The 24,856-nt window shown below is 56.7% G+C and overlaps 1 protein-coding gene across 1 annotated transcript in view; it reads left to right on the plus strand.

Moving 5' to 3' along the window:
* Positions 1 to 24,856, plus strand: part of TNRC18 (trinucleotide repeat containing 18) — an 82,170-nt gene that overhangs the window by 43,579 nt on the left and 13,735 nt on the right. The window contains exons 12-19 of the mRNA XM_040231404.1: positions 2,875 to 3,050; positions 3,474 to 3,610; positions 3,783 to 3,911; positions 5,319 to 5,490; positions 6,973 to 7,333; positions 10,431 to 10,706; positions 14,982 to 15,224; positions 21,079 to 21,497. Of these exons, the coding sequence (XP_040087338.1) occupies positions 2,875 to 3,050; positions 3,474 to 3,610; positions 3,783 to 3,911; positions 5,319 to 5,490; positions 6,973 to 7,333; positions 10,431 to 10,706; positions 14,982 to 15,224; positions 21,079 to 21,497 (1,913 nt within the window). The remainder of the gene's footprint in view (positions 1 to 2,874; positions 3,051 to 3,473; positions 3,611 to 3,782; positions 3,912 to 5,318; positions 5,491 to 6,972; positions 7,334 to 10,430; positions 10,707 to 14,981; positions 15,225 to 21,078; positions 21,498 to 24,856) is intronic.

A 24,856-nucleotide genomic window follows, 5' to 3' on the forward strand; every position in this document is an offset into this window, starting at 1 on the left:
AGCAGCGGGAGGGGCGCGTTCAGGGGGAGCCTGGCGGCCGGCGTGGACACGGATGCTCCTGGTGGTGCCCTGCAGTGCCCCGGGCACTCTGCAGTGCAGGTCTGGTGGCCTGAGCGTGGGCTCTGTGATCCTGGGGCGGGGCGTCAGGCTGGAGTGGGCGCTTGAGGGCGTCGGCGTGCAGGGGAGGGCCTAGGGGCCCTTTGCCTCCGACGGTCACGGACGGACCCTGAGCATCGGTGCTCTGCAGAGGGCCTGCAGGCCTGGGCCACAAGTGGTCCTTGTCACTTCCTGGTGCCGCTGGCCCTCCCGCTTCCCCACTCCTGCCCCACGCAGCTGCCCGTGGGCAGCAAGCATGGGTGTCCCAAGGCGAGCGGCCGTCCTTCCCACCCTCCAGCACCGTAGTCTCTGATGGACGCCTGGTCCGGTGGAGGTTCCAGTGCATGTCGGGCCGGTTCCCAGGTCACCTCGCGTTGGTACAGCTGCAGGGCTGGGGTATTAGCTCAGGCTGCTGTAATAAACGGAGAAGGCAATGGCACCCCACTCCAGTACTCTTGCCTGGAAAATCCCATGGACGGAGAAGCCTTGTAGGCTACAGTCCATGGGGTCGCTAAGAGTCGGACATGACTGAGCGACTTCACTTTTTCTTTTCACTTTCATTCATTGGAGAAGGAAATGGCAACCCACTCCAGTGTTCTTTCCTGGAGAATCCCAAGGACAGAGGAGCCTGGTGAGTTTCCGTCTATGGGGTCACACAGAGTCGGACACGACTGACACGACTTAACTTAGCAGCTGTAATAAACATACACGCGCGGTGGGGTGGGGTGGGGGGGAGGAGTCTTGAGTAACAAGAGCATGTGTTCTCCTGACTGTAGAGGCTGGGCGTTCTAGATCCAGGTCTCAGCAGGGTTGAGTTGGTTCCTCCTGAGGCATCTCTCCTCAGCAGACCCGTGGACAGACATTCTTTCCCTGTGGAATTGTTCCACGTGTCTGTGTAGCCAAACATTCCCTTTTATGATGACGCAGTCTCGCTGGATCAGACAGAGCCCACCCTGGCACCCTCACGTTAACTTGGTTCCCTCTTTAAAGGCTCTGCCTTCTGAGCTGTGATGGCGTTAGGGCTTTCCATGCGGATTTGGGGGCACGCAGCTGCTGCCCTCGGGCCACCAGGCTGCCCTCTGTGTCCTGGGGACCCCAGCGAGGCTGGTGTGTTGGAGGGTGAAGCAACTGATAGAGTCACTGTGTGGTCCCCTCTGATGGTGCAGCTCTGCCCTGCCTTACCCAACGACTGAGAAACTTACAGCTCGGAGGACCTCAAAGAGATTGGGGTGGGGTGTGTCACCTGGGGAGTGGGCCACGTGCTTCAGTCTAGTGCCAACTGCTTGAGGCTGGTGGGGTTCACTGCTTCGTGACCTCAGTGTCTGTCCCAAAGACAGAAAGTCTGTCCCAACTCGCCGCTGGTGACATGTAGTTGTGACTTGAGGGGAGCACTGCTGACGCCTAGTGGTGGAGGCGAGGACGTCTGCAGCAGACATTCGAGCCCACGGCCCTGTGAATGGCGCCAGGTTTCAGAAGCCCTGATCTGGGCGATACACTTGCTAATGTCGACGTTAGGGAGTTCTGCACGTTGGTTGTAAACACTATACTTTACTGGCACTTCCCAGGTGGTCCAGTGGCTAAGACTCCACGCTCCCAATGCAGGGGGACTGCATTCGATTCCTGGACAGGGAGGTAGATCCCACATGCCCACAACTAAAGGTTCTGCGTGCCACAAGGATGATCGAAGGTTCTGCGTGCCACAGCTGAGACCCAGTGCAGCTAAATTAATAAATACTTTTAAAAACTTTAAAAAGAGAACGTACTTTTCCCCTCAGATACACACGGACCGTTCTCAAAAATTGATCATATGTTAGATCACACAGGAAACATCAACTGGAAAATGAAAACTCATGTTATTTTGGTAAAAAGACTATGGAGAAATAGATTCTCAGGTACCACCGTTGAGATCCTGAATTGCTGCAGCGTTTCTGAAGGGCAGTCGGAATATTAATAAAAGATAAACATACATACCTTGATCATGTTAATTGCACAGAGGAATTTTCCTGAGATGGTGCCTATCTGTTCACTACCAAAAAAACCAAAAAAATCTGGAGCCACCTGAATGCCATCAGCGGGGGATTGTTTAGGCAAATTAAAGCTTATCGATCCGAGAGAAAACTCAGCTGCTGTTACTCGGTTTTGTTGCGTAAAATTTCTGATATTCTAGTGGTTCTGACTTACAGAAACGGCACTTTCTGTTCGGGTTCAAGCTACAGTATGAATGCATGTTTTTGTGCTAATGCGGAGACACGTTGAGGAGCAACGAGCAGAGTGTGATGTGGTGTGTATTGATGGGTGCCGATTTCTGCTTGTGAAGGACGCCTGGATGTTAACCCGTGTTTGAATGTGTGTAAAAGTTTCTGGAACCACCTACCACGCAGTGTCGGCAGAGGCATCCTCCGGGGAGGGGCCTAGGTGGTGGGAGGAAGAAGGCTTGTGTTTCATGACATTTCTCTGCTTGGTTTGTGGTTTTTATCATGTGCACATGTGACTTTCACAATTTACAGAACTTACCGTGGGGTTATTTTTTTTTTCTGATGGTGAAAACCACGCATAGTCCTTGTGGAAGATGTTCAGGACAGATAAGCAGGAAGAGTCGCCTTGTTAGAGTGCGGCTCTGCCGTTCTCTGGCGGCTGCCTGCGCGGCTGTGAGCGGATGTGCCGTGAAGGACAGGACTCTGGCCCGTGTCCTCTTCCCAGGTGGGGGTCTGAGGCGGGTTGCCGAGGTGCCCGTGAGCCCGGCCCCCAGAGCGTGGGCTCACTTGCCTCCTCCCGCAGGCGCAGAGCGGGGCCCACCCGTGCGGCCCTCGCTGGAGAGCCTCCTGGCGGCTAGCAGCCACGTGCTGAAGGAGGTGCTGGACGGCCCCTTCGTGGATCCACTCAAGAACCTGCGGCTTCCGCGCGAGCTGAACCCCAACAAGAAGTACAGCTGGATGCAGAAGAAGGACGAGCGGGTGAGGCGTCCTGGGCGTGGCTCAGGGGAGCGGGCTGGGGGGAGGACGGGGTGCGCCCAGAGAGGCCGCCTGGCCTGGGCCTTGGCAGGCTGCAAGCCCGGGGGAAACTGTTGCACGCCCAGATTCTGCCACCACCTTGCGGGGCGGTCCCCAGCGAGTTGTCTCCTCTTCCCGGCCTCCGTGTACCACATAATCATGTGTCAAGGGTGTGTCCCGTGGGCAACGGCTTGGGGGTTCAGGGAGAGCAACTGTGCGCGTGACAGATGCCAGCCCTGCCCGAGTGGCGCTTGCGGGCCACCTCAGCCTGGACACGGCCCCGCAGGGTTGGCTTTCCAGTCCCTGGCGTGCACACGGGGAGTCTTGGTGAGGGTGGGCGTGGCGTCCTTGCTGCGAGACCCCGCGCTCACCCGCCGCTCCCCGCAGATGTACGCCATGAAGTCCTCCCTGGAGAGCATGGATGCCATGGAGCTGGACTTCCGGATGCGGCTGGCGGAGGTGCAGCGCCAGTACAAGGAGAAGCAGCGCGAGCTGGTGAAGCTGCAGCGGCGCCGTGATTCCGAGTGAGTGCGCCCGCCGCCCGCGGCCCGGGCTCTGTAGGCGCCGCGCTCAGGAGGTCCGCCGTGCAGGCCGCCAGGTGTGCGTGGCCCCGAGTGACGTGTGCGCTCCATGCGCCCCCTTCTCCGCGCCCCCCCCACCCCCGGGTTCACAGCCCAGCGTGTGATTCTCTTTAAGGGACAGGCGCGAGGAACCCCATAGAAGCTTGGCACGCAGAGGCCCTGGCAGGCCGCGGAAACGGACCCACGCCCTGAGCGCCCTGTCGCCCCCCCGCAAGAGAGGGAAGAGCCGCATCCATAGCGGAAAGTAAGGCTGGCCCCTCGGTGGGTCGGGGACTGGCACAGAGCTCGGAGGGGAGGCGCGCGGGCCCACGCGGGGCCTGTGTCGGCGCCGGGGACCTGGCGTCCCTCAGGCTCTGACCCGCCGGGATCGGCAGCTCGTGGGCAGCACGGCACGCTGCCCTGGGCCGGCCAAGAGGGCGAGCGTGGAGCGGACAGGCACACTCACCCCAGCCAGCAAGTCGAGCGTCACCCGAGTCAGGCCCGTCTTCCTGCTGCTCCGGCGTCTTCCGCGGCTAGGGCCTGCTTCCCTCCGTGCTGGGTGGCGTCACTCCCAGGCTCCTGGCGCATCGTGCCCGGGGTGCTCCCTGTGACCGGGGCCTCCGCCTCCATGCACGCTGGGGAGAGGCTCCTTGGAGCCACATGTGGCCGGAGTGAGAGTGTTCCCTCTGGATTAGCTGTGGATAGAGGAACGGTGCTGCGATTTCCCTGGGCCTCCGGAGCACGCCTCAGCCAGGGCCAGCAGGGCTGACGGCCAGCAGGGCTTGGGTGAGGAAGCAGAGGGGCCACAGGGCACCTTCGCAGCCGCAGGAGAGGCCGTGGTCTTCTCAGGAGAAGATAGCCCCAAGAGCCCCCTGTCTTGCATTTAAGCTTGGATGTCCCTGACTGACCAGAGGATGCAGAGAGGAATACCCTGTTACCAGCCACAGGCGGGTGGGGAAAGCTGCTCCTGGAGGAGCGAGCAGAGGCTGGGGCTGCCCGCACGTGGAGCCGCTGGGTAGGAGCGCAGACCCTGGAGGTGGGTACGCCTCTGGCCGAGTCCCAGGTCTGTGCGCCTTGCGACCTTGGGCCAGGTGTTAGCTCTTCTAGGTGAGCACCTTCCTCTATAAAGAGCAGAATGTGGGACCAAGTGTTTTATGGTTAAAATACAAAGCACAGACATGGAGGGAGACACATAGTAAAGACCAGGTAAAAGTTACTTCTATCTTATTGTTATTTGTGAGGCTTTAGCGTAAAGCCGGCCACTGGGACTGCGGCCTGACTGCTTGTGCTGCTTGGGTACAGCACAGCGAGTCGCTCCTCCTTCATAGCAGCTCTTGATTGTAACCCCCGCCCCATCCTGGTGGATGTCCGTGGCATTTCTGATCCGTGTTCTTGGCATGCTTTGGTACAGAGGTCTCTGACCGTGACAAGATGTGTGTGTGTGTACGTGAAGGAGTATGAGAGAGAAAGGGGCCGGCAGAGACACTGCTTTCAAGTTCTTTTTTTTTCCCCATTAAACGCTCATTCTGCCTCCTTCACAACTGTCCCAGAGTCCTGCCATCACAGTCTGTGCTTCAGCATCCAGAGCCCACCCTTCAGGGCCATGAGGGCGGATCCCCGGCCCAAATGCTGCCTGGCCGGGGCACTGACCACTTCCATGTCTGGGTTTCAGGCTGAGCAGCAAGCCCCTGCTGACCTCAGACGACTACGAGCTGGGAGCGGGGATGAGGAAGAGACACAAGGGGCCTGAGGAGGACCACGACGCCCTTGGTGGAGCGGGGAAAGCCCGGGGGAGGAACCAGCCTTGGGACGAGCATGAAACCTCGTCAGACTTTATGAGTCAGGTTGGTTGCCTCATCCTTCAGGTGTGCTGTTGGCTTGGGGCAGAGGGTCTGGCAGGGCTGCCGGGGCTCACACACCCCCTTTGCGGGTCTCCTGGCCCTGTTGCGCAGACACTTTTGGGATACACTTAACTGTGGAATCACTATGGAGAAAATGGAATAGTAACCTGGGTGCAAACACTTTTCTTGAGGGTGGCTGCCTTAGTGCCAGAGCCACTCCTCCAATCTTGGTCATTGTAGAGAGCAGGAAAGTAAGGCCCAGGGGAGGCCAGAGAGCTGGCAAAGTAACACAGCCCCAGGTGGCGCTGAGACTGAAAGCCTGTCCTCTGTGTGTGCTCCTTGACCCTCTGCTGAAGCACAGAGGAGAGACTGCAAGTTCTTAACCCAATAGTGCAATTACTCAGTTGTTTCATGGTATAATTATTTAATGAGCCAGCTTCACCATTCTGGAGTTTGAAGAAACAAGGGCTTGATGCCATTGTAATTTTCTCTGGGAACTCTCCTGAGGTAAAGGGGCGAGCACCAACGCCTTGAATTTTCTTGTTTCTGCAGAGCATTGAAATCACCCACTTGAAGGCCCTTACTGCTGAATACTAACATACCTTGTCGTCCCTCCCAGAAAAGCCCTGTGGGAGGGGGCTGTTATGGTTGATTCAGGCGTCAGAGAGAAGGACCTACATAGGGGAGAGTGGGTCCGTGGGGAGGGGAAGAGAGCCAGTTTGTAGTCTGTACGTCAACACCCTTTGTACTCTCGAACCGTGAAGGGCACTCTTGTTGTCTAATTGACACTATCCCAACTTTTTCTCTCCTTATGAAATGTTACCTGATTAGAGAGAAAATAGCGATGAAATGTTCAAATGAGGGCCATTGAAGCTGCACGTTTCAACAGCAAATGACTCCAGCTGATGGGAGACGCACAAGCAGGAATTTATCTGTGAAATCTCTAATCATTCTTTCTGCTTCAGGCGTCCAAGGCACACTCAAGGCATTTTCTTGGCAGCTTCAGCGCATTTAGCTGGATGGCCTGGTTTAGGCTGTGAGGCCATCTTCATCACCTGCTTTAGGCAGCTGAGATAAGCAGATGAGCTGTGCTGTGATCTGGGTTTTCCATCTTTGGGTTCATTCCTCCTCCCTTAATCCAGCCACCTTCTTTCTCCCCCTTGGCTCCCTGGCAGCGCTGTTTGTTTTGGGCGCTCCCCCCTAGGAAGCACAGAGCCACAGCCAGCCGGTGGTGAAGGTAACTGTAACCACATAAGTGCTTTCCGTGCCTTTTCCCAGTTCATCCTCAGCACAACCCAGTGCTGCCTGTGCGCAATCACCCCCATTTTACAGAGTAGAGGAACTGAGGCTAAGAGGAACTCTGCAGCGTGTCAGAAAGCCACAGAGGCGGGGAGAAGGAGCCCAGGTTCCTCTGAGCTCATGCACTGAGACCCACCGTGGGTGTCAAATGTCTTAACCCCACGACTTCCCAACTTCCCTTTCCAGCTAAAGATTAAGAAGAAGAAGATGGCTAGCGACCAGGAGCAGCTGGCAAGCAAGCTAGACAAAGCCCTCTCCCTCACAAAGCAGGACAAGTTGAAGTCGCCCTTCAAGTTCTCCGATGGTTCTGGAGGGAAATCAAAAGCGAGCGGGGGCTGTGGCAGGTACTTGACGCCCTACGACAGCCTGCTGGGCAAGGACAGGAAGGCGCTGGCCAAAGGCCTCAGCCTGTCTCTGAAAGCCTCGCGAGAAGGTAAACACAAAAGGGCCGCCAAAGCCAGGAAGATGGAGGTGGGGTTCAAGGCCAGAGGCCAGCCCAAGTCGACCCACTCCCCCTTCGCCTCGGAAGTGAGCAGTTACTCCTACAGTAAGTAGTGGGCCGCGCCGCCTCAGGGCTGGTCTTCCTTCCTTTCCTCCTCTTTCTGCCTCGAAGGCTCGGTGGTCTCTGGTGATGGTCGCTTCTCCGCTTTGGCGCCGGTACCAGGCCGGAAACGGATGTGGTGGTGATGCGTGGGCGCTGTTCTTTGGGCGGCCACCTGTGATTGGTGGGTACTCGTGATTGGCGGGCGGGTGGGAGCGGAAGTCCGCCAGCCCTCCTGTACCCGCCTTCCGTTGGTCGGCGCTAAGGCCGTCGGTGTGGAGGCTTTGTGCTACAGAGTTGGCGGTTGCTCAGCCTAGAGCGGTCGCTCGTGAAAACCATAGAGCTGGCGGGGTCGCTCCCGCCCTCAGGCAGCTGCCAATCCTCGAGGTCCGTGTTAGTGGGAAAAGCGTCTGTGGAGCGCACACCAGGGCGGCCTTTCCTGTTGTCTTTGCGACGGCCCTCCACGTGGTTACCGGCTTTGTTTCCGAGGATAGATGCTGAGGCAGGGCCCAGCCCGTCAGATTCAGCGGCGCGGGATGGCCCGTCGCGATGGGCGCTGCCTATTTGCTGCCTGGGCGGCAGCCGCCAGCGCTGAGGGGCCGAGTTTACGCGGAGCCTGCGGCCTTGGCTCTTCTTGTCTGGGAACTGGGGGAGCGTGGGTTTCCGGAGCCCGGACGGCCTTGTCCCCACCCCCATCCCCGACGCCCGTCCGCTGGCCCAGAGCCCGCCGCCTGGCGTCTAATAGGTGCTCAGTAAGTACCTGGGCGGAACGCGTGATGCCAGGATGCGTGGGTGCCGAGCGCCATGGCCGCCGCAGCAAGGCCAGGGAGGGGCTGTTTGCCTCCAGGCATCTGTCCGCGGGTCTCTTCGAGGGGGACCAGGCCGTGACTGGGGTGGAAAGCTTTCTCTTTGGTGGCTGCGTGCATCTGTGTGCCTGGGCCTTTGGTCGGCTCTGCCTATGCCTAGTTCATGGGCTTGGGGGCGTGGGTGATGACTGCTAAGGGCAAGACATGGTGTGTGTTCTTAAGAAAAGAAAGTCTCTGCAGAGTTAAGACACCATGGCCTGCCCCCGAGCGCTGCCCAGAGCCCTAGTGAGCTCCCTGGGCGGGTGAACAGCTGGAGAAGGCACGACATGAAGCTGCTGCTGGTGTCTTGGGACTTGAACGTTTCCAGCTTTGGTCGCCCTGGGTCTCCAACCTTGATGCTCATGGGTGTGGCGGCGAGGATTTACTTTTGTGCCTTATGTCCCCTGGGTGGGCTCAGTGGCCGAAATGCCTCAGATTCAGGTGGGTGCAAGCTGAGCGGCACTGCCCAGGCCCCTGGCCGCCTCGCGCCGAAGGAGAAGAGAAGGGAAGGGCTTTCCTTTGCTTGTTGTGGAATATTACAGAGAGAGCAAGGATTGCTTTTCCTTTGATCTTTCGGTGGGTGTGGCCTGGCTGGTGGTGGAAGGATCCCCCCCCCACCCCTTACAGGGGCATGAGGTGGTGTTCAGGCTAGAGTCCAGAGATAAGCTGAGGTCTTTGCGGGGGGGGGGACTCTAGGCTGCCAAATCCACGGCGGCAGATACGTGTAGGCTCGCAAAGCAGTGTTCAGATTGCTCCTCTCTGTTACTCTCTTGTCTAAAACTGCACTGTTCAGTTGAGAGAAGTGGGTTAATGCCGCCACAGGGTGGTCAAAAGGCCTGTCTGCAGTTAGCTGGTGGCTATGATGTGAGAGAGTGGAGAGAGTGGCTGGCTGTGGAGAGAGTGCGTCTCTTCTATTTCTCACATTAGTCTTTTTGCCTTTCCTGTAAATGCATGCAAGCGGGGTCACGAAGAGGTCAAGGTGTTTCCTAGCCTTGAGATGCTGTACCGGGAGGAGATGGGCAGAGAGAATGTCGCCCTCCTGCACTTTCACTGTGGGTTGTAGGGATCTGGTGGCTGGCTTGGTGGGTTCTGGTGGGAAGCCAAGTTGGTCCTTGTCACACATGGACTTGTCCAGCCCGGCAAGTGGCTTCAAGAAGGACAGGATGGAGCACATGGGAGGGAGAGCTGTGGCTCGGGGATGGGCAGAGGCGTGTCCTCGTCCCACCCAGAGTCGCCAGACCACCCTGCAGTTGGGTGTTGAGTGGAAAGCATAGATGTTGGAGGAGGCAGCCAGAGAACCCTGCCCCCCAGAATACACGCACACGCATTCTCTCTCTCTCTCACTCCCTCCTTCTCTTGGGCTTGGGGAGGGCAGATGTGTTCGTTAACGCTCCCCATCTTTAGAACGGATTTGACGAGGTGAAGGGATTACAGCCTTTGGCTTCAGAGCCTTTCCGTCCGATGGAATCTTGCTCACCAGCCTCATGTGTAGAACAGACCAAAGTGGTGTGATTCTGCCTGGGGAGGGATTGGAAGGGGCCAGAGCTGTCCCCACTTGACAGCCCCCTCCCCAGAGCCTCATGCAGCTCCAAGGCTGGAGACGTGTGGGAGGCCAGAACCAGCGTGCTGGTCACCCGGCTCTGATAAGAAAAGAAACGGGGTAGGGCTGGGAGCCGCAGTGTCATTCGTCAGACGCCGCTATGCTAACTGCTGAGCAGGAAGCTGGGTTGTGAGTCTTACACACGCTTGCCCCAAATACTACTGCGAGCTGGTGTTCTGGGAAAGAAGGGCTTTACCTGAGTCCTTCCCTTCCTAGGCTGCTTCCCTCCCCACAAGGAGCTGGCTGCAGTCCTGTGGGGTGGACTGGACTCGGCAGTGACCTCCCTGCGCAGGGCAGAGACCTTCCTGAGAGTGGGGCTCCTGCCTCCTGCAGGGCTTGGAAAGACTGCTCGCCCTGTGGCCGTGTGGTGGGTGGTGCTGGCAGCAGCGGCCCAGCCAGGGCCTGGGTCCAAACTATGCAAGATGGGTTGTGTGGGGCCTGCGGCTCAGAGGCCTCCCAGGTGAGAGATGAGGCCAGATGGGGAAGAGCGTGCCGGGCGGTGGAACTCTGCCGGTTCCATGGCCGGTGGGCGTTTGGACCTTGGTTCTGGCATGTGGCAGAGTGTCCTCAAAGGCGCCGGGGCTAATGGAAGAGACCCTAGCCCCCTCCCTCCCCTGGCTCTGTGACTTATCTTTATTAAAAACTACTTTGACTGCAGATACGGATTCAGAGGAAGAGGAAGAATTCCTGAAGGACGAGTGGGCTGCCCAGGGCCCCTCCAGCTCCAAACTGACACCTTCCCTCCTGTGCGGCATGGTGGCGAAGAATAGCAAGCCGGCCGGTGGCCCCAAGCTGACCAAGAGGGGCCTGGCGGGCACCCGGACTCTGAAGCCCAAGCCGGCCGCTGGCAGGAAGCAGCCGTTTTGTTTGCTGCTTCAAGAGGTCGAGCCCCGTTCCTCCTTCAGCGATTCCTCGGAGGACTCATTTGACCAAGGTTACTAGCTCCAAACACAAAATAACCTTCCATGTTTCCTATCGAGCGAGTGAGTGCGAGAGCGAGAGCGGAGCGCGAGCGCAGGGAGGGCGGCTGGGAGCCGCCGGGATGGCCCGGCCAGGCGGCCGTCCGGGTCTTGGCAGCGTAGCCTGCCGTATCAGCCTGGGTCCTTTTATTTTTGTTTTTATTTGTACCTGTATCATTGTGATAATACCATTGGCTGGCTCTTTTTGAGCTTTTATATGGACTGTTTTTAGTCTTCCTTCCCTTTTCCCACCTCTGCCCGCCCGCCCCCCTACCCTCGCCTTCCCACCCCCTGGACCGCAGGCCTGGGTGGGTCCTCCTGGCGTGGCCGTGGCCGCGGAGGCCTCCCAGGGGACGTTTTGTAAATGGAATTCTGTCGTGTGGGCGTGTGACTTGATGTTTGTACCGCGATTTTGGTAATACCAAGCTTTATTAAACATACCGAGTTCATTTTTAACTAAACCCGTGTGCCTTGTCTCTCTTGCTGTGTCCTGACTGGACCATTAGGTTGCCGCTTCCCTCATTTGTTCCCCCCTTCCCCCCCAACCCCCTCCACCCTCACCCCCCCCCACCCCAGAAGGGGTAGATGGAACATCGCAGTCTGCGCTCTCTCTATTATTCAAATATCCCTGGGAGCTGTCGGCATGCCTTTCATTTTCCAGGTTTAAAGTCAGCTGCTTTCACCTCAAGCTTCATCTTTTTTTTTTTTTTTAAAGCTGCTTGTTTGTCTTTTGTTTTCTTAAAGCTTTTTATGCAACAGTGGTTAAAAAATACTTGCAAACACTCATTTTCTAACACATGTTTCTGCTTTGGAGGGCATGTAGGCAGTGCAGGATCAAGAGCACTCTGCGTCCCCAGAGTTCTGTTGTGAAATCCCAAGGCTTCATTGCCTTGTTAGGGGCAGAGCTCAGAGGAGCCCCAGGAGTCCCAGGCTGGTCTGTCCCCGGCCTCACTTAGGCAGAGAGGGTTGGTTTCAGCGACCCTGTGAGCTCCCTGGTAGACTGACTGGTCTCAGTCTTCCAGGACTTCCACTCCCAGATGTCCTGAGGTGGGGGTTAGGGTTTGCTTCAGGGCAGACCCCTTTCGGGGACCCCAGAGCTGGGCGGGCATCGCAGTGCCCTGGGGGTCTGAGCCTGACTGGGAAGCCTTTGGATGATCAGGACAGGGTGGAGCCAGGGCCTCGGGGCTCAGGCTTCCCATGCGGCCGCCACACCTGAGCGAGCACAGCCTGGGTCGCTAGGCTCTCCCGCCGGCCTCGTCTTGTGAGGCCTCTGTGGACACGTCTGGCTGGTTCCCCATTCCCCTCTTGCCTCCCCGGGGCTGGGTCCCCACGCCTCCTCCCCCTCAGAGGCCAGAGTTCCAGCTTCCAAGGTTTGGAGCTCTCCCACCCTAGCCCAGAGCCTGCAGAGAAGCAGGCAGCATCCCAGATCTGGTAGCCAGGGGCCCACCCACCAGAACCAGAGCCAGCATCAGACAGAGCCCGTGCAGGGGCAGGCGGGTCTCCGCTGCACCCAGACCGCTGCTCAGGTCTCCAAAGGGATATTTGGGTAATAGGGCCTTCCTGACGCCTGGTACTAAAACACCTAACTGGCTTGGCTTCTCTGGTGTGTCTGCTTTCTCCCCCCAGCAGCTTGGCCATACCTTCACCCTTGACCCCTCCCCATGACGCTTTGAATGTCTGTTTTGGTCTCTCGCATTTGCTCTCACGCTGCACTCTGGACGCACAGCGAAGGCTGGGAGTAGGGCAGACGCGCAGCGGGTCACTGAGCTTGGGTGCGAGCCGGGCTCGTTGCTCCGTAGGTAGGCACAACCCCTTTCTCTGTGTCCCCTCTGCACCCCCCACCCCTCGGGGTTTGCCCCCATCGGCTATGGCAGCAGCGGATCACTTTGGCATTTACGGATCGGGGTTTGAAAAACCAAGTGACAAGAGCCAACCCCCACATATTGAGCCAACAGGTGTTTTTTTTTTTTTCCCCTGGGGAAAAAAAACGTTTTTCTGCATTTCCTCAGGTTTCTTTGTTGGGACTTTTTCCTCCCCCTGCCCTTGGCAAGCTCTGTCGCCTCAGGTGTGGATAACTCCAGGTGGCTCCTTGGTCCTGAGACACCTGCCCTCTCTCAGCTTCCCCTCCCCCCTTGGGCTCTGGCCTGAGCAGATGGCCACCCTGGGAGGGAGCCAGGGTGGGCCCGCAGGCTCGCGGGAGCAGGAGATGGGGAAGGGTCTCAGGAGACCAGAGTGACCCAGGCAGCATTTTTGTGGGAGACATGCCCTTTCTTTTGGCTTTTTGCTTTCCAAACATTCTTCCATCTCGCGGTGCCGGGTTCAGGCCACTCCTGGCTTTCTGGGATCCAATTCAGACATTCCAGATATCCAGAAACCCAGAGCCAGACCGAGAACCCTGGGTGGGAGAGAGAGCCGGAGTCTCCACACCTGAGCAGCCCCACGTCCCACCCCACACCCGCCCCCCCCCGCCCCAGCCCAGCCAGCCCCCTGCCCGCCACCCTGCTCAGATTGGCCAAGCCCCAAGGTGGAGGGGGGCCTGCCCGAAGCGGGGGACCCAGGCGCTGCCAAAAGTCTGCCTACACTTAGCCTGCTTTGCCGCTGTGGCCCACTGGGCGGAGACAGAACCATGTGACGTCCGCAATGTGAATGGATCGCAAGTGTGCACTGCCTGCCTGCCGCCTGCCCGCCCCGCCAGCCTCCATCCTGCTGCCCCCATCGCTCAGGGAGCCGGGTCTCCGTCTGCTCAACCCCTCCTAACAGCCCTCCTCTCTCTCTGCCTCCTTCCTTTCTCAGCCCCTTCCGGGCCCCTCTCAAGCTCTCGTCCGCCTCCCTCACCGAGGGCTCCCTCGGCTGGGACAGGCAGACCAGACCCCCCCCACCCCATCCCCCGTCCTCCCTGGCACACCCCCGAGGCCGCCTCTTTGGGCCGCTCACTGCAGCACAGCAAGCAGGCGGCTTGGGGGCGTTGGCAGGAGAATGTGGAGTTGGCCACCATCTAGGGCTCGCCCGGCCCCGGCCCCTGACTCCCGGCCCCCAGACAGTGCAGAGAGACAGTAGCTCATAGTCCTCCTTCCTCTTCTTGTTGGTGAGTCCCCTCTGCCCCTGGGCAGACGGGCACTTCCTTGGCCACAGCACCTCGCGGGCAGACAGGCCGGGTGCCCTCCCACCCACCGCCCTGGTGGGGTCAGCTGAGCTGTCTCCCCAGAAAGGCGGGGAAGCTGGCCTGCACCTCCAGGCCGTCTCTCTTTCTGGTGGAGGACTTAATTCACACGCACAGAAGGTCACCTTCCCTGGTTCGGCCTCCAGCTGCCTTGCCCACCCCGCCTTTGTGCTGATGGTCCAAGCTGGGCCGGTTCTTGGGGAGAAGCACCTTTCTGTCTCACCACCCAGCGAGGTGGGCTGGGGCTCCCCGAGAGTCTCTTTCCCACTAGGCCGTGGGAGGTGAGCTGCCAGCCCTGGGTTCGAGTCCTGCTCTGCCTCCTGAGCACCTGACTGTGCGGAGCAGAGTGCCCCGACCAGCCCTGCGGCTCCCTTCCCGCTTCCTGGCCCCGGGAGGTGTAGCAGGGCTGTGGCTCTCTTGGCTGAGCTGAGCTGAGATTCTCACAGATAAGGAAAGAGTAGCTCAGAGAGGACTGTGGATTTGCCTCAGGCTTCCCCAGGGTGCTGGGCCTCGGCTGTGGACCCCAGAGCCTGTTGAGGGTTGCCGTCATGGGAGCCCCCTACCCACTCCGAGATGAGACCGAACTCCACCTTCTCCTGCTGCCAGCCGACCCCCAGGCCTCCCGCGGGCAAGACCGCCCCCTGCCCGGCCCCACACACCCTGAGGCCAGCGCCCGGCCTGCGCCCGCAGGGTCCTCCCGCCCCCCTGCCCCCTGCCCGCCCTTGCCTCCCTCCTCCTCCTCCTGCCTCCTCCCCCGGCTTTCACGTGTTTGTTGGGTTGCGTGTGCGCGAGTGTGCGTGTGAGACCGTGGAGAGCGCTGTCTCCAGTCCTTGTCTGTGTGTCCGTCCCCGCCCCCCACAGCACAGGTGCATGTTGGTGCTCCCCTGCAGAGACACTCGACTCCCAAAGCCGCCGCCCACCTCTGGGCTGCCCAGGACGCCCAGGTCTTGGGCTGGCTTCTTTGAAGGCTGGGGGCGGCGGGGGGCGGGAGGCGCGTGGGCTGGAGCCGCGGCCCCCTCGCTGGCGCTGCGGGGGGGCGGCGCCGGCCCGGGCCAAGGCTCTGACTCGTTCCCTGTTTTCTGCACGCCAGATGAGAGCTCCGAGGAGGAGGACGAGGACGATGAGCTGGAGGAGGACGAGGCTGCGGGCGGCTGTAGGCTGGGCGCCCGGGAGCGGGCCCTGTCGCCGGGCCTGGAGGAGAGCGGGCTGGGCCTGCTGGCGCGCTTTGCAGCCAGTGCCCTGCCCAGCCCCACCGTGGGGCCGTCCCTGTCTGTGGTGCAGCTGGAGGCCAAGCAGAAGGCCCGCAAGAAGGAGGAGCGGCAGAGCCTGATGGGTGAGTCCCGGTAGTGGGCTGCGGGGCGGGGGTGTCCCACTGCCCCGCCTGCAGGAGGGGCTCAAGAGCAGGACGGGAACTCTGCTTCCAGGGCTGGGCCAGGGCTGGGCCAGGCCTGGGCGGACGGCCCTGGTGATGGGGGGCCCCCGGTCCGCCACTCCCTGGGGAGGGGTCTCCAGAGCTGTGCCATGACCTTCATTGGTGATACTCCCAGCAAACAGGACCTTAGCACCCAGAGGCAACTCTGGGGTCTGCAGAGGCCTCAGATCTGCACGTTGGGGGCTGTGGGAGCCCACCGGAGGCCCCTGACTCAGCCCGGGGGTAAGGGAGACCACTGCAGGTTGGCGACACCCAGGCTGAGCCAGGAGAGAAAAATGGGAGCTGGCTAAGGTGATGTAGGAGAAATCGAGGTGCACGTGGAAGGAATAGGCCGCACAAAGGTCTGGAAGAAGGGGAAGCTCTTCACACTTAGGGCAGTAGGCGGTTTATTCAGTGAGATGAGTTGGCCCAGACAGGGCAGATTCTGTGGGCCTGGGGTTGCAACCCAGCGGAGGTCATTAGTTGGGGTGGCCAGGTGCCGGCTTACCGTCCCGCTGCCTGGCTGGGCACACAGAGGCAGCCGGTACCAACACTTGGGCAGGAGGCCCAGCCGTGTCCTGGCCCCACGTCCCTCCTCTTCCTGCGTCTCCAGTCATATCTCTGTCTTCTTGGGACAGACAGATACCTTGGGACCGTCTCCTGGGCTCACTCCCATTCTCACGGGGCCACCTATCCCACATGGACCCAGCTCAACCTTCACCGGGGGTTGGTGTTTGAAACTGAGATGGCTCCACATGTGTTTGGGCGTCAGCTCCCCTTGCCCTTTTCTGAGCCTTGGTGGTACACGTGAGGCCCTCCTGGCAGGGGCTGGGGCATGGGAAATGGGCCCTGCTTGCTACCCTGCCACCCCCGACCCCCCGGCCTCTCCCAGCTGCCCTGACTTCACACACCCCCAGAGCGCATTCCCAGTGGCCCGCACCGCCTGCCGGGACCACGTCTGTTCAGGGCTGGATGGCCCAGTGCTTTCTATGCTGAGAAACGTTCCACTGTCAGGACAGACCACAGTTGGTTTCTTCGTTCACCTGCTCAAGGGCTTCGAAGGACACCAGGGTGGCACCCTAGTTCTGGCAGCTTTCACTGAAGCTTCTCTAGACTTCTGTGTGCAGGCTTTTGTCTGGACATGTTTTCAGCTCCTTTGGGTAAATACCAAGGAGTGTGATCACTAGATTATATGCATATATTAATATCGCGCTTAGTTTTTTAAGAAACTGCCAGACTGTCTTTCGAAGTTATCTGTACCAATTTGCAATCCCGCCAGCAGTGAATGCGAGTTCCCATGGCTCAGCATCCTCACCAGCGTTTGGTGTTAGTGTTTTGGATTCTGGACATTCTCATTGTTTTAATTTGCATTTTCCCTAATGATATGCTGCGGAGCATCTTTTCATATGCTTATTACTTGCTATCTGTATATCTTCTTTGGTAAAGGGTCTGTTAGGGTTTTTGTCCCGTTCTTAAATTGGGTTGTTTAATTTAAATCTTAATATTGAGTTTTAAGAGTTCCTTTTGTATTTCAGATAACAGTCATATGTGTCTTTTGCAAATATTTTCTCCTAGGTCTCATCTTTTCATTCTCTTGACAGTGCTTTTCACAAAGCAGAAAATTTTAATTTTACTGAAGTCCAGCTTATCAGTTCTCTCTCTTTTTTTTAATGGATTGTGCCTTTGGTTTTGTGTCTAAAAATTTACTGCCATACCAAAGGTCATCTGGATTTTCTCCTACAGCATCGTCTAGAAATCTTGTATTTTTGCAGTTTAAATTTAGGCCTGTGGTCTGGCATGAATTAATTTTTGTGAAGGGTGTAAGCTCTGCGTCCAGGTTCTGGTTTCTTTTGCATGTGGATGTCCACTGCACCGTTTGTTGAAAAGATTCTCTCTTTTCCATTGTATTGCCTTTACTCCTTTGTCAAACATTATCTGACGGTTTTTATGGTAGTCTGTTTCTGGGCTCTCTATGCTTACGCGTTGACCTGTTTGTCTGTTTTTTTGCCAATATCTCCCTGTCTTGATTACTCCACCTTTACAGTAAGTCTTGAAACGAGTTACCTTCCATCCTCTGACTTCGTTCTTATCTTTAAATATTGAGTTGGCTGTTGTGGGCCTTTTGCCTCAATATACAAACTGTAGAATTGATATCTATAAAACAACTTGCTGCATTTTTAATTGGGTTTATTACATTGAATCCATAGATCAATTTGGAAAGAAATGACACTTTGACAGTATCAGTTCTTCCTGTCCATGACAATGGAATAGCATTGATTTCTTTTATCAGATTTTTTTTTTTTTCATAGTTTTCCTGATTCGGATCTTTCACATATTTTGTTAAATTTAACTTACTTCATTTTGGGGATTGTTAGTGTAAGTAATACCATGTTTTAAATTTCAGATTCCCACTTGTTCATTGCTGGTATATAGGAAAGATTCTTATCCAGTGTACCACCAGGGAAGTCCTTTTGGATGGTATTATAAATGGAATTCTGTTCTTTTTTGCAGTGTTTGCTGCTAATGTATAGAAATGCAACTGATTTTTGTAAATTGATCTTATATCTTGCATCCTTGCTAAACTCATTTGTTCTAATAATTTTTTTAAAGTAGATCCCTTAGGATTTTCTATATATAAGATCATGTCATCTACAAATAGAGGTAGTTTTATGTTTTCCTTTCCAATGAATATTCCCTTTATTTTCTTTGCCTAATTGCTCTGGCTAGATCTTGCGTGCAATACTGAACAGAAGCGATGAGAATAGATGTTGTTTTTTTTTCCTGGCTTCCCTGCTCCATAGATTTCTTTGTGAGAAAGTTTCATACTTCTTCTATTAAGTATGATGTTGTTGTTTAGTTGCTAAGTCATGTCCAGCTCTTTACGACCCATAGACTGTAGCCTGCCAGGCTCCTCTGTCGACGGAATTTCCCAAACAAGAATACTGGAGTGGGTTCCCACTTCCTTCTCCAGGGGATCTTCCTGACCCAGAATCTCTTCCTTGAACCCAAGTGCCCTGCTTGGCAGGTGGATTCTTCACCACTGAGCCACCTGGGAACCCCAAATACAATGTTAACAGTGTTTTTCTTTTTTTTTTTCCATTTATCAGGTTAAGGAAGTTACTGTTTCTCATTTGTTGAGTGGTTTTATCACAAAAGGGTACTAGGTTTTGTCAGTTGCTTTTTCTGCGTCTGTTGATGTGCTGTTCATGTGGTTTTTATGTTTTATCCGATTAATATAGTATATTATATTGATTTTGTAAAGAGTGTCAAACCGACCTTGCATTCCTGGCCTGCGTCTCCCTTGGGCATGGTGTATAATCTTTTCCGTATGTTTCTGCGTTGTGTTTACTTTTGTTTACAATTATGTCTTCTTGATGGATTGATCATTTTATCATTGCGAAACGTGCTTCTTCATTTCTCGATTTTTCTCTTAAGACCTGTTTTGTCTGATAGTAGTAGAGACATGCCTCAGAGATCATGTGGGTTTAATTCCAGACCAACGCAACGCTGCATTCAGCCAATATGGTAGTGAAGTGAGCCACGCAAATATTTTGGCTTCCCGATGCGGATAAAAGTTATGTTTATACCTTATTGTAGTCGTAAAGGTGCAATAGTATTATGTCTTAAGGAAAAAAGCACACGACTCAGGTGAAAAACATTTTATTGCTAAAAATCGACAACCATCTTCTGAGCCTTCAGTGAGTTGCAGTAGTAACATTAGAGATCACTGGTCACAGATATAACAAGCATGATGATATAGTATAATGATAATGGAGAAAGTTGAAATCTTGTGAGAATTACCAAAATGTGACAGAGAGGCATAGAGGGAACAAGTCTATTGCCCATACACTTGCTCGACGCAGGGTTGCCGCCGATCTCGAGTTGGTAAAAAGGTGCAGTTTCACAGTGAAGTAAGGCATGTCTGTACAGCCACTGCAGCTCCATTTTGGTTACTCTTTGTATCGTACGTCTCTTTTAATCCCTTGGCTTTCAGCCTATTTTTGTCTTATTCTCTTCTCTACTATTTTTTGTCTGTTTTCTCGGCCTGTTCCTTTGTTCCTCCTTTCTGCCTGTTTCTTTGGGGAGGAGACATTTCACTGGACGCTGGCTGGGAATCAAGGGTGGGGGTTCTGATCCCTGCTCTGGCCTGTCCGCAGCGAAGCTGCGGCAAGATGCTTCCGTCTCTGCGGGCCTCATGCTTGTGCCCACCATGGGGCCCTGACGAGACCACGTCCTCTGTTCCAGGCACTGCTTGTGCTGCCCCAAAGGCTCCTAACTGTCATCTTCCTGTCCAGTCTTACCGTGAGCAAGAGGCTCCGGCCTCTGCTCTCCCAGGCGAGTGTCCAGTCCTGGCCGCCGCCCTGTCCCGCCCCGGCTCCCTGTGCGCCCAGGATTTCAGGTGGCTTTCCGCAAGGGGCCTGTCATCAGGTGGGGTCTCATTCCCTCATGCCCAGAAGCAGAGCTCACAGGCCAAGAGTGTTTTATGGCCTGCACCCTAATCAGCCAAGAAAGCCCCAGCCGTCTCCCCTGCAGCAGGAAGTCTGTTAACAAAAGATGAATTAATAGGATCCTCATTCTTTGCAAGGGGTTCCTTCTCCTGGAGTGTGGCCCCTCCCCTGGCCCTGCCCTTGTCACCGAGGCTGCATCTGTTGGGGTGATGGGTCTCAGCCTCCCGCAAGAGCCTTTGTGGCCAGGCTGCTGGCTGCCCAAGGGTCTGTAGGCCTGAGGTTCAGCGTTGGCTTCTCGGCTGACCTGGGGCAAGTCCTTCTCTAGGGCGGTCAGCCCAGGACTGTCACAGACATCTCGTCCCTGGGGTCTACCTGGAGGAGGCAGGCCCTCTTCATTCCCCTGATGGGGAGAAGCACACTCACCCCCATTTAGAGTCTTTTCCTGGCCACCAGCTCTGGGCCGAGCTCTGTGCTGTACAGCGCGGGGGGCTCCAGGAGAAGGTTGGGATCTGCTTCTGGGGGCGGAGCACACCAAGGTAGACAGACGCAGACGGGACCTCTGCAGTGTGCCGTGTACCTGTGGTGAGGAGGGGTGGCCCGAGGACTCCCCAGGGCGCGGAGTGGGTCTTCTCAGAAAGGAGGCTGCAGTCATCCAGGTGGGGGGCAGGGAGAGATGGTGCTCTGGGCAGAGGAGCGAGAAGGAGCGAAGACCGGGGGGCTTACAAGGACAGTGGATGTTGGGGAGAGGTTGTGCGTTCAAGGAGCCCAGGAGCTGGGCGGAGGCTGGGGGCTGCCCTGCAGCAGAGGGAAGTAGCCTCCTGGCTGTAGGGAGGAGCTGGGTCTCAGATCTGCGTGGGTTCTGGGGAATCCTGTCCTCTTGAAAGGGGAGTGGGTGCCTGTGACCCCCCAACTTTGAGAGACGAGGCCCTGCTGGGGCTCGGGGATTTCGTGTGGACTTTCCCGTCTGCCTCCCTTGGGGCTGCTGCCATGCAGGTGTGGGGCCCTCCCCGGCTCACCCTCCCAGGGCTCCGGGATTCCCGAGGAGGCCCAGGAAGAGCCGGGAAGCTCACACGTGCCCAGGCAGGAGACACCACATTCCCAGAGGGTGCTTCGGGGCGAAGGTTCCGGATCAGAGTCTGGGCAGCCTGGGGGATTCGGGATGGGAGTGGGCCACCGTCCTCCTGATCTTGGGCCTCGGGTTCCTCCCCGGAAGCAGCAGAAGCCTCCCTGGGCAGCCTCATCCCTGCAGCAGGGGTGGGGGGGCCAGGGTGGGAAGTGGAGAGCCGCAGAGCGCCCCGTCCACAGCCACCCCCCTCACCTGCACGCAGGCACAGAGTTCGAGTACACCGACTCAGAGAGCGAGGTCAAGGTGCGGAAGCGGTCACCCGCCGGGCTGCTGCGGCCCAAGAAGGGGCTGGGGGAGCCAGGTCCCGCGCTGGCTGCGCCTGGTACGCGTGCCTCCGGCCCCAGCAGCCCCGACAAGGCCAAGCTGGCGGCCGAGAAGGGGCGCAAGGCCCGCAAGTCGCGGGGCCCCAAGGAGCCAGGCCTGGAGGCAGGGCCCGAGGCCAGCGACGATGACCTGTGGACGCGCCGGCGCAGCGAGCGGATCTTCCTGCATGACGCCTCGGCGCCCCCCGCGCCCAGCAGCGCCGCGCCCGCCGCCAAGCCCGGCCGCTGCGCCAAGGCCGGCCTGCCCAGCCCACGCAAGGACGCTGGCCGCGCCAGGGACAGGAAGGACCCCAGGAAGGTAGGCCCGGGGTGGGGAGGCCGGGAGCCTGGGGGGCAGCGCGATGCTGAGAGCTCCGTTGGTGCTGGGCACTCCTCTGGGTGCCCCTCGACGGGCGTCTTTGTTGAGGACACCCGGCAGCTGGGCTAGTAAGTGCCATTGTGTGAAACAAGGGCTCGGGCGGTGTTCCAAGGCCTCTGTGGGAACTGTTGCGTGCTCCACGGCAGTGGCTGCTGTCGGTGACGAAGGCTCACCACAGGGAAAACCTCATTTGTTGAGAAGTTAGTGAAAATCGAACTGGGATTTTTCTTTTTTCCCGTCCGAGGGAACACCTACCTTTTGAGAACTCTGTGAGAAGTCTGTACTGATGAGGCCTGCTGCCCTTCCAGCTTCGGGTGGCTGCACTCATAACTGCACAGCCAGCTCACAACACTGGTCTCTGGCTCAGACCCCTCTGCCCCGCGTCCCCCACACCACAGTGTCATTCTCGAGAAAGCCACCGACAGAGATGGGACTCGGTGTCGGCCGGTAGTAAGAGCAGCATCCGCAGGGACCCCTCATTCGTGACCCCTCACGGCCGAAGCCACCCCGGGTTTTTCTGGTCCCTGGAGAGAAGATGCTGGAATAATACATAATGATGGTGACTGTACCAGGGGATGCATGGTGGGGGCCAGGCATGTCCTCACCGCTCTGCCATGGATGCTGCCTGTGCTGGTGGAGGGACGCTCATGTCGTCTGCTGAAACACGTCTGACTCCAACTCCCCTGAGCTGGCGCAGACCCCACAGGTGGAGCCCCCGCCCCACCCCCAAGGCCAGGCGCAAGTCCCAGGTGGTTACTTGTTCTCTTTATCCAACTGGCTGTAAATCAAGGATTTTCATGACTCCACCGCCCCCCTCCCCGCCCCAGGTCAGTAATTCCCCAAAATGACAACTCGGGAAGACACTTGATTTACTGGTCCAGTGTATCGTAAAAGTGCAGCTCGGGAGCAGCCAGGTGCAGGAGACGTGCGGGGCAGGGCGTGTGTGATGGGGCGCCGAGCCCCATGCCCCTTCCAGCGCGCCTCGGTGTGGGGACCAGCCCTCCGGTGGGTGGAGCCCCAGCGCTGAGGGGTTTTTGTGGCCGCTTCATCACAGAGGCACGGTGGAGAGCAGTCACTCAGGTTCCATCCAGCCCCTTGCTCCTCTCCCAAGAACGGAGGTGAGGCCGAAGTTTCAAGCTTGGGTCGTGGCTGGTCTTTTTGCAGACCAGGCCCCATCCTGAGGCCATCCACGGGCTCATCATGCGTCCTCTTCGTAGAACAGAGGATGCGCCTGTGAGCCCGGAAATGCCAGGGCGCCGTAGGAGCGCTGTATCAGGAACACAGCAGGGGGCGGGGAGAGACCAAGTACATACTGCTTTTGACATCACAGGCCATGTAAGGACGGTTTTACAAACCATGTAAGGAAGTCTTACAGACTGCACCTCACAGGTAGCCCCGGAACCGTCCCAGTCAGCCCAGTGGCTAATGATCATCAGAGCTGAGCTTAGAGCACTGGAGGCCTGCCGCCCGAGCCCTTAACCACAGGGCTCCCAAGCCTCTCTGAGCCTTTCCCCAAAAGGCAGCTTCTGTTAGGAGAGGACCAGGGGCTCACCTGATCCCAGCCTGCTGACGATACAGTCAGAGACGGGGTGGAACAGATTAACTGTCTAAGACGTCAGACACGAAGGAAATCGCTCCAGGGCCAGAGTTCCCCGTTCTGTGAGATGCACTTTTGGGTCCTGCTTTCTAGACTTGGAGTTGGATCTTGTGCATTCCCATAGGCCATGATCGTTTTAGTTTTCTCTTCTTTCTTTTGTAAACTCACTCTCTAAGTGAAGGACTAGCATCCCACCATCTGGCCATCCCGTGGGTTTCTATATCTCCTGCCAGCAGCCATGCTGGCCGTTGGTGATCTGGTTGATGATGGTGTTTTGCCATGGCAGTCATCCCAGCAGTGAACATCTCTGCTCTGTGTACAGAACTTGTCACCTTTGGAATTCTTTTCTTTTTTTTAAAAGAAGAAATGTTTCTTAGTAATGGGCTTTCTGGTTAGTGGGAAAGACAGAGTTACCAGTTTTATCTGATTGTAACAGTAATTGGATGATAAAGAAAAGGAAGAAAATTAAATTCCAGGCAGTGATAACTTTTTTTTTTTTGCTGTCGATTTCCCTTTCCTCCTGAGTGTGCAACTGCAAAGACATGCCCTATAAGACAGGCTGACTATTTAATAATAGAAGTCAGGTGGAAAAGGAGACAAAACCACGTGAAAAACTGTCCTTCCACCCCCAAGATGCCTTCTGGTTTCAGAAATGGGAACAGGATTACAAAACGCATCAGAAATAAGAAAATACAGTGTGTGTGTGTGGGGGGGGGGGGGACAGGATTACAAGACGCATCAGAAATAAGAAAATACAGTGTGTGTGCGTGTGTGTGCACGCGTGCGCCAAGTTGCTTCAGTATATATAAAGGTGTGTATATATATATTTCTCCCCCCAAATAGAGATTAAAACGAACGCATTTATCTGTGTGACATTCCCCACTTTGTTCCTGTTAACGCTGTCGGCTTTGACTCTCGCTCGTCTCTTGTGGAAGCTGTGACTTCTGCTGCTGTCTTCGTAACATTTGCCCAGTCTTCTTTTTTTCTCTGTCTTAATTTCCGTCTCCCCTGGCCCATGACTCAGTCATTGGTATCAGGTATGTTTCTTCTAAAAGGCACAACGTGACCCCCACCCTTGCCTCCCGTCACCTCTGTGGTCTGAGCTGGCTTCCTGCCCCGAATATCATCACGTGCGTTTCCCATGCTGGACCTTGGCCCCTGGGATAGAAGCTTGTAACTGTATCTGTGGATACACCGGGTGGCTGGACATTTAGGTTGTTACCACTCCTTTGCTCAGATAAGTGGAGCCTCGCACAGTCCTCGTGCACTTGTCTGCTTTCCATGCCCCCAGGGGAGGGAACATCCCAGATCCACCCTGGGGGCTTTGAGCTAGGTGTCCCCCACTGCTGCAATGAGAGGAAGGTAACTGCTGGTCCCCAGAAGTGCCCCGGGCAGTGGGGGCATGGTTCTGCAAGCTCCTGCCAGGAATGTGCCCGCCTCGCCGAGCGACGCTGTCGTCATTCTTGGCCTCGTTCAGCAGAGGGAGAAGCAGGCAGGCAGCCAGATGAATTTCAGGTCTCCACGCCAAGGCACCTCGGCCGGCTGGTCACAATAAAAAGGGAGGCCTCTCCTCCGTGTCTGCCAGATACACTTGGCAGAGGGTGGGGGGATGGAGGCTGCACAGCGGAATTTTCGGTAAATTCCCATCCATGTTTAAGGGAAAAAAAGTACTGTGTATGCACAAATGTGTTTGTGTAGCCTG

The sequence above is a fragment of the Oryx dammah genome, unplaced genomic scaffold (assembly GCF_014754425.2).
Source record: "Oryx dammah isolate SB20612 unplaced genomic scaffold, SCBI_Odam_1.1 HiC_scaffold_2, whole genome shotgun sequence".
Classification (NCBI taxonomy): Eukaryota; Metazoa; Chordata; class Mammalia; order Artiodactyla; family Bovidae; genus Oryx; species Oryx dammah.